At 59.9% G+C, this 8,189-nt stretch overlaps 1 protein-coding gene across 11 annotated transcripts in view; it reads right to left on the reverse strand.

Moving 5' to 3' along the window:
* Mlxipl (MLX interacting protein like) overlaps window positions 1-8,189 on the reverse strand; it is a 14,524-nt gene that overhangs the window by 1,359 nt on the left and 4,976 nt on the right. For 3 of the 11 annotated variants that reach the window (XM_019206753.2, XM_019206751.2, XM_033764889.1), the window contains exons 4-14: window positions 7,853-7,897; window positions 7,293-7,494; window positions 7,085-7,165; window positions 3,758-3,927; window positions 1,878-2,496; window positions 1,644-1,711; window positions 1,418-1,568; window positions 1,158-1,273; window positions 969-1,088; window positions 716-843; window positions 511-634 (exon numbers count right to left, since the gene is read on the reverse strand). In XM_019206753.2, the coding sequence (XP_019062298.1) occupies window positions 511-634; window positions 716-843; window positions 969-1,088; window positions 1,158-1,273; window positions 1,418-1,568; window positions 1,644-1,711; window positions 1,878-2,496; window positions 3,758-3,927; window positions 7,085-7,165; window positions 7,293-7,494; window positions 7,853-7,897 (1,824 nt within the window). Of the gene's footprint in view, window positions 1-31; window positions 635-715; window positions 844-968; window positions 1,089-1,157; window positions 1,274-1,417; window positions 1,569-1,643; window positions 1,712-1,877; window positions 2,497-3,757; window positions 3,928-7,084; window positions 7,166-7,292; window positions 7,495-7,852; window positions 7,898-8,146; window position 8,189 lie in introns of those variants that run through there. The other 8 variants (XM_033764892.1, XM_033764890.1, XM_019206754.2 and 5 more) reach the window with 5 other exon arrangements.

Genomic DNA, 8,189 nt, shown 5'->3' on the forward strand with positions numbered 1-8,189 from the left:
AAAAAAAAAAAAAAAAAGGACCCAAGTCCTTAGCCAGGAAAGAGAGTGGATTCCAAGTCTTTGTTTTTTCTGAATACTAGGAATTGAACTCAGGGCCTTTGCACTGAGCTATCTCCACCCCTTTTTCATTTTATATTTTGAGACAGGGTCTGCCTAAGCCACTAAGACACCTAAACTGGACTCCAACTTGTGATCCTCTTGCCTCAGCCTCCCAGAGTTCTAGGAATACACTGGCTGGATTCCACACGTTCTCTAGGCTTCACCAGTTAGTTTGGGTTCTTCCAGGCTGCCTCAGGGGCTTCCTCCAGGCAGGCTGTGCCGCCCCCATCAGGCTTCCTTCCTCTCAGCCCCCAGCCATCACTGGACAGTGCTGGGTGGGTTGGAAGATCATTAGAGCCCCCACCCCAGGCCCATGGAGCTGAGCCTGCATTCTCGGGTACAGCTGGGTCTGGCTGCAGTGCTCACCCAGCTGCCCCTGCTGCCCCCAGGCCACTGCCCCAGTGCAGATACCACCCAGAACTTCCAGTTGTGCAGCGTTCGTGTCCGGACGTAGTCGTCAAACATGTCCCGCATCTGGTCAAAGCGCTGGTGTGTGATGGGCACTCCCGTGGCGGGCAGCTGCTGCTGGCACTGGCTGCGGGCATGGGTGGGTCAGGGGCTGGGAGCCCGGAGCCCCCTGCTCCCCTGGCCCAACACCCGCCTGGGTCCAGCCTACTTGATGGCAGCATTGAGCTCCTCAATCTCGTCCCGCAGCTGCTGGGCCTCCTCCTGCAGGGCCGCCCGCTCCTGCTGCAGCATGACGATATACTCAGCCGTCTTCTGCAGCGTGGTCGCCTTGCTCACCTGCGGGTGCCACCAGAGTGGGCCAGGGTGCCAGGGCTGTGACCCCCACATCTGGGGGCTCTGTGGTCTGATCTCTGGCAGGGTCCAGGAGGGCGCTGGGCTGCCAGTCTGGGCAGGGGACTCACCTTGAGGCTGGGCTGGGCGCTGAGTGTGCTCACAAGCCCCTGGAGGACGTCAAAGCCCAGCTTGATGTTGAAACGCCGCTTCTGCTCGGCTGAGATGTGTGTGATGCGCCGGTTCTCAGTCTTGGAGAGCACAGAGAGGGTGAGCCCAGGAAGGAGCTCCAAGGGCCTGGGGGTGGGCGGGGTGCTCACCTTGCTGTTGTCTGGTCGGCCCCGGCAGTGGGAGGATGGAGGGGGAGAGGCCCCCACACTCAGGGCCCCCAGAGCCGACACGCAGTTGAGCTCCCCTGACAGCCGCCGCTCGCTGCCTGTGGTGAGGACAGACAGCCCCACAGACAGAATGACACACCGCAGAGAGGGTCCTGTTGCCCTGTCCCTCTCATCACGACCTTAGACACTGTTTCACTTCTCTCTTCCCCTAGATCCCCCCAACCCCTGTAACCCATCCTTACCACTGGGTGCTGGAGGTGACAGCCGCTCTGCTTTGGGGACAATGAGGGGCCTGGGAGGGGCCAATGTGGCTGGGCCTGGAGGTGGCCGAGGCGGTGTAGGGGCCGGGGTCACGGGAAAGAAGGCATGGGGGAATTCAGGGACCGTCTCCTGCTGGGGTGCAGAAGGGCAGAAAGTTGGGGTGAAGGCCTTGGGCTCTTCCCCACCTCCCACTGCCCACCATCTTACCGGGGACCCCGGGGGCCGGAGGAGGGTGCTGGGTACAAGCAATGGCTCCAGGGCTTGCTCAGTCTTGGCTGCACACAGAGGAATGTGAGGGGCGCTGGGGTCGGCCCTACCCCAGCATCGCTCGGGGACCCTCCTTCCCCCAAAAGCCCACACCCATAATTCCATGCCACCTTGCCCCTGTCCCCCAGCACCTCCTCCCAGGGCTGATCACCGACCTCCTCTGTTCCCTCTCACCTGCCCTCAGCAGCTGTGTGAGGCAGGGGTTGCTGCCCCGGGCAGTGGCAGGGGCCAAGGTGGGGGTGCTGGCCTTCCGTCCCCTGGGGAACTGGGTGGGGGGCTCGCCCCTGGGCTGCATGCCCCGAGGCACTGTGAAGTGACAGCCCAAACTGGGCTCTGGGTACCCAGAAGGCAGAGGGTCTACGGGGAAGGGGGTGGGGCCCGAGGCAGGGCCTGGGATGGGCTGCGCCACCGCAGGGGTGGCTGGGAAGGCTGCCGGAGCAGGCAGCGGGGATGCTCCTGGGCCTGGAGGGGCTGTAGGGAAGGGAAACCTGGCTGAGAAGAGGGGCTCCTCCTGCAGCAAAGCAGGGGCTGAAATCCCGGAAGGGAAGGGAGGCGGGGTGCAGGGCTGCAGGCCCTGAGCCTTGTCAGGGGCTGGGTACTGAAGAAGGGGAGGTGGCGCAGGAGGTGGTGGGAGCTTGGGCTTGGGCTCTTCAGGAAGGAGGAAGTCGGAGCCCAGGAAGGCACTAGGGTCCAGGGGGCCAGGGCAGCTGTTCCGAGCCTGGCTTGGGGACAGAGAGACTCTCAGCAAGGCGGAGGGCTGCGCTTCCTCCCTCGCTGAGCTCTGGACTGGGTGCTGGGGAGAGACAGGAGAAAGGATGCTTGCTTTCCAGCACACATGCACGTGCATGCACGCACATGGAAATTATAATTAATGAGCGGATACCTGTATGCGCGGATTAAGCATGACAAAAAGCATCAATCTTCCTGCCATCCATTCATCTGCCAAATAATTTCTCTACCTACTGACTAATTTAACTAACAGTCCATCTGCTAACCTCTCCACTCATCCATGCTTTGTGCATCCACCCATCACTCACCCACCCATCCACCCATCCATCCATCCATGCCCCTCCACTTACCTACTTACTCTCTCACCCATGAGCTGCTTCATTTACCTAACCCAACACCAGCTGGCCAAGTATTAAGCTATTTACCAACGCACTCGACCATGTACACTTCTTTTATTCACTCCCAAGCCCATCCGTAATTCACACATCCACCCATCCATTCATCTGTCCCTCTGGAGTACTTTGTACCCCAATGTTGGGGTACCCTGGGTGAACCCCAAAGTCAGGGCACCCCATGCCCGAATCATCCACTGCCCACCCATTCCCCATCCGTCTATCATCTGTACATTCACCAGCCATTTCCACCATCTCATTCATCAATCCATCAAACTCCGTATAAATCTATAAATCCATCCACCGGCCCATCCACACAGCCAAGCACTCATCTCCCTATACATTCAGCAACCCACACATGGGTGCACCACCATCTACCAGACATCCTCCCATTGCCCATACACTCATCCATGCACACCACGTACTGCTATGTGCCTGGAATGTGCTAGGCACCGAAGAGCCAGCAGTGAACAACAGTGTGCAATCCCTCCAGCAGGGAGCTCAGTGTATGATGGAGGGGAGCAGAAAGGCATCTAATGCAGCAGTCAGGATGTGATGTGAATTGGTCTGGGACTCCCTGGGTTGAGATGGTCAATTCAGTTTCCTAAACGAGTGCTCGGCTTCCTACTTCCAAAGCTTCCCCTCCAACTGGCTTTCCCTCTACCAGTCTCTTCTGCCCAAACCCAGCCAGTTCACTAAGGCCCAGAATTTTGCTCCTCCAGGAAGCCTTCCAGAGTAGCCCGGTTCCAGAGATGCCCTGCTCTGAGGTCGTGCTGCCCTCAGCCTGCCCCACCTCCATCTTGCCCGGTTCTGCGTCAGGGGCCTCCTGCCCTGGCCAAGCTGGAGACTGGGCTCTGGGGAGGCCCCAGCCACCCCTGCACATGGGCAGGGCTGGAGGTGACCTGGGCGGGCTGCTCAGGGAAGGTGACTCACTTGCAAGCGATTCTGTCCTGGGAGCTGGGGCAATCCCAAGGAGACTGGGGGCACCTCCGGGGCCAGGATCCCACTGCTGAAGCCGGACTCAGCCACGGGGGTGAAGCTGGGGGGCTCCGGGAAGTTTGAAGCCATGGGCGTCTGTGGGGGGCGGTAGTTGGTGAAGAAATCTGTAATTTGGACACACAGGGCGGCGGCGATTAGGGCTCATGCTGGCCTTGGGCCCTGTCCCCGGGGGTGGAGTGGGTGGAGTGGAGGGGGAGGGGGGCTTCCACAGGCGATTGTGAAACTGGGGGAGCTTCTGTCTGGCTCAAGGGAAGCAGCCAAAGGCTGGGGTGCAGGGCCAGAGCCGGGATGGAGGGGCTGGCAGGGGGTGAGCAGGGTCCCCAGAAAGCAGCACCCCAAGGAGTCCCATGCCTGGGCTCCCAGGGCCCCTTCTAGGTCCCTGTCCATCCCCTTACCACCTCTGTCTAGGAAGTGGGGTCACAGAAAAGGCTTAGGAAGGAAAAGGGTGGGGTGCAGGGGAGGAGCCCCCAGGTGGTAGGAGTTCAGCGTGAGTTAGGGGCAACAGAAGTCAGGAGGGCAGTGGCTCTGAGACGGAGAAGGCAGACTGGGGAGATGGACAGATGGGGCTGTGACAGCACAGCCTGGGGTGAGGGGAAGGGCCAAGAGGGGACAGTCAGGGGTCAGAGGGGCCCAGCACGGGCAGGAGTGAGGGGGGCTGGGAGCCTGGAGGAGCTGGGGCTGGGCGGCTGGAGTGTTTGGGGTACCGGTTGTGTAAGCCCCGGGCTATTCTGGTTTTGGGAAGCAGCTGCCTGTGGCCTAACCACATCCCGGGCCTGGCCGCCGCCGCCCGCCTGCCCGCTCCCTTCCGGGCACCTTTCTTTGACCCTGGCCAGCCTGTGCCAGTTCCCGAGGCCACTGGGGCTGGTCAGACCCAGGCCCCGGTGCCAGTTCCCACCTGGCCTGGTATGGCCCAGCCCACCCTTTCCATCCAGACCCTGTACAGGAGTGTTAGAGAAGGGTACACAGAAACCAGGACATACAGGATCAGCTGTGTGTGTACTTGCTTGTGTGTCTGTCTGTCTGTCTTAGGTGCCTGTGCTCTGTCGTGAGACGGGGGCCTGGGTGTCAGGCATGAAGCCTCTGCCAGTCTCCCTGCCCCTACGTCAACACTCTGAGTCCCTGTCAGGGCTGTGACAGGCTTGGTGTGTACACATCTATCTGCTCTGTGCCCACATGTCTTTCCCAGCAGCTGGTTAGAAGTTGGCTTCCACCCCACCCCCTTTCTTTGTCATGGAGATTGAACCCGAGGCCTTTGCACTGAGCTACATCCCCAGCCCTTTATTTATTTATTTAGACAGGGTCTCACGAAGTCACCCAGGCTTGGGTCAAAGGTGAGATCCTCCTGCCTCAGCCTCCCAGAGTGGTGGAATTGCAGGTGGCATGTACCACCATGCCCAACTAGAAGGTGGCTTCTTGCTTTCCTGCTGCCTTTCTCTCACAGGGGGATGGGTGGGACCTGGCGGTGATTGCTGATGAGACCATAGGCCTTCTCCGTAGGCAGACTGAGGCCCTGTGCTTTAGCACCAGCCTCCCATTGGGCTCCCTGCTCAGCCCCAGGGCTCGAGCAGAGGGCACGGAGTGACAAGCACACCTCACGCCGAGTCCCAGCCATCCCCTCACCACCACTGCCCACTTGTCCCCACCCCGCTTTGAGAGAAACCACTTCCTGCATGACCCCTGCTCCTCACTGCCTGATCCTCCGATGTGACCCCTCTCGCACCCCACCTCGCCCAGCCCCTGGCCCGCTCATTCTGCTCTCTCGGGGTTTCCAGCCCTGCCCCTCCAGTGAGGGCCTCTTGGGGACCCTCAGAGGGAAGCTCTGGGCCCCAGTGCTCACTGCCCTGCCAGCGCATGCTGCACCTGCTCTGCATGACCCTATGTGCCCCCGCCCAGCAGCCCCCTGGAGGGACAGCAGTCACCCCCCCAGCCCATCTCTGGGTTTTGCCCCCAGCCCAGATGGGCACAGTGGGCTCCTACCTGTGCCAGGGGTCTGCGTGCCCAGACAGGGTGGCCGCCCTCCCTGGCTGCTCTGCCTCCAGGACACCGCCATCTACACTTCTGCCCCTGACAGCCCCCACCCAGCCCAGGCCTGGGGGAGGTTCCTCATTCCCCAGTCCCCGCCCCATAGGCTTCCACCTCTTGATTGATGTGCCCAGGACCCTGTGGGGAAAGAGCTGGAGGGTCCCTGAACTGAAGCTTGTGTGCTAGGGACTCTCTTTCTGCCCCGTGGGTCTGGGCTGAGTCAGGCCAAGCCCTGAGGTTCACCTGTGCCCCAGTAGTTCTGGAGGCCCCCTAAATTCTTGTACATGGGGACAGCCTGCAAAACCTATAGCACAGTGAGGAAACCAACATAGGAAAGAGTCCATCATGAAAAAAAGAGGCCCTGCTTACATCAGCATGAGAGTATCTGTGGAGAGATACCAGGAGACCAGGAACTTGGTGGCACTGGGGGCAGGAGAAGAGACAGAAAACTCATCGCTTTACAAAACTGCTTTATGAAATCTGAACCAGATTTCGGGTGGTTGCATGCCTGCAATTCCAGTACTCTAGAGGCTGATGCAGGAGGATTCCAAATTAGAGTCCAGTTTGGGCAATTTAGTGACTTAGCAAGACCCTGCCTAAAAATTATAAATAAATAAATAAAGGCAGGCTGGGGATGTAGCTCAGTATGATGGTCCCAGGTTCAATCCCCAATGTGGGGTAGGGTGGGAATAGAACTTGATGCCTGGGATTCTCTTAAAAATAGTGCTGGAGAGATCCAGGAGAACTCATGTATGCCTGTAAGCCTAACACTCAAGAGGCTGAGGCAGGAGGATCACCAAGACTTTGAGGCCAGCTTGGGGCACATAGTGAGTTCAAGGTCAGCCTGAACTATGTAGTGAGGCCCTGTCTCCACAAAAAGAAGCAGGGGTGGGGGCCTTCAGATAAACCAGCAGTGAGTCAGTAAGTTGGGGACAATGGTGACACGGGGATTTGCTGACCTAGTCTCTCTTCTTGTATGTATGTTTGAAGTGTTAGTTAACGAACACATTTAGGAATGTATGATGCAAATAATACATAGAACCACACAGATCCAAGTCCTTCTCTTTTCTCCTTGTATCCACAGCTTTTCTGCAGCCTCAGAGCCCCTGGCCCTACCCTCATCTGAGGGGGCCACAGCACCGCATCTGGACCTCAGGCCAAGGAAGACCAGAAAAACCACTCAGAAATGCCCCAGATTGCCTTCCCTGCCCGTCTCTCCCTGGGAGAGCCCTGCCCCACCTGAGATCTCCATGAAGTCATCCAGGCTGGGCTGCAAGGGTGTCAGGTCTGGCTGGATCATGTCAGCATTGCCAACATAGGCTGGAGAAGTAGTGGTGACATCAGGAACAGCACGCAGGGTAGAGTTGAGGGCACCTACCCCTGCCCCATCCCGATCTTGGGTGCCCAAGCCCTTCTCCCCTGCCCAGTACCCTGGACAGGCCCTCACCGTCCTCGGGGGACAGCTGCAGGGCCGAGGAGCTGGGCTGCGTCATGGTGAAGAGCGTGTCCGAGATGTCGGACAGAAAGCAGTCGAGGTCCAGGAGCTGCCGCCCACCAGGCTCCTCCTCGGGGCCCCCCAGCAGCACGGGCACCACGCTGGAGAAGAGCTGCTGGCACCATCGCTCTGGCGGCGGCCACCCCCCTTCGGCCTAGCGACACAGAGTGGTCACCACCCCGTCCCCAAGACTCACCACCCCACCTTTCCCGGTTTGCTGCCTGGAGGGCCAAGGCGCCTTTACCGACTGCCCCAGTTTCCCTCGTGCGGCTACACTCTGTTCTGTCAGGAGGAGCCAGGGTCCATAGGGTGCCACCTCCCGCACACCTCTCGTCACCTGGGAGTCTGCCCATGACTTTGCTTCCCAAGGGGCAAATACTCAAGGAACCACCCCGAGGATGGTGGCCACGTCCACTCCCCTGCAGCCCACCCTCACGCCCAGCCACGCGCACGCAGTCCACCTACCTAGGGACCCCAGATTCCCTGCCCTGTGGGACTTACCCAGCACCCACCTGCTTGGGGGCCAAGAGATCCCCTTCCCTGCTGGACTTACGGAGCTGCGGGAATAGAACTGCACATTGGGTCCCCTCCTGATCGCCCCCTCCCGCCATCCCCATCCCATGGGGGATCCCCTTTTGGCTCGGTCCCCAGCCGACCGGGGGAATAAGCAGGTTGTGAGGAGAGCCTGCTACCACACGGTGGCGCTGTCCGCCCAGCACTTCCCGGAGGGCGGACGTGGGGGTGGGGGGTGCGGGGGCTGGCAGAGGCAGGGAAGCTCTGAGCTCCCACCATGGGCTCCCACTGACCCGCTTCTTGTAGTAGATGCGCCACTTGTGGTACTCGCGCATC

The sequence above is a fragment of the Fukomys damarensis genome, unplaced genomic scaffold (genome assembly GCF_012274545.1).
Source record: "Fukomys damarensis isolate Sample0158 unplaced genomic scaffold, DMR_v1.0_HiC HiC_scaffold_17, whole genome shotgun sequence".
In the NCBI taxonomy this organism is placed as follows: Eukaryota; Metazoa; Chordata; class Mammalia; order Rodentia; family Bathyergidae; genus Fukomys; species Fukomys damarensis.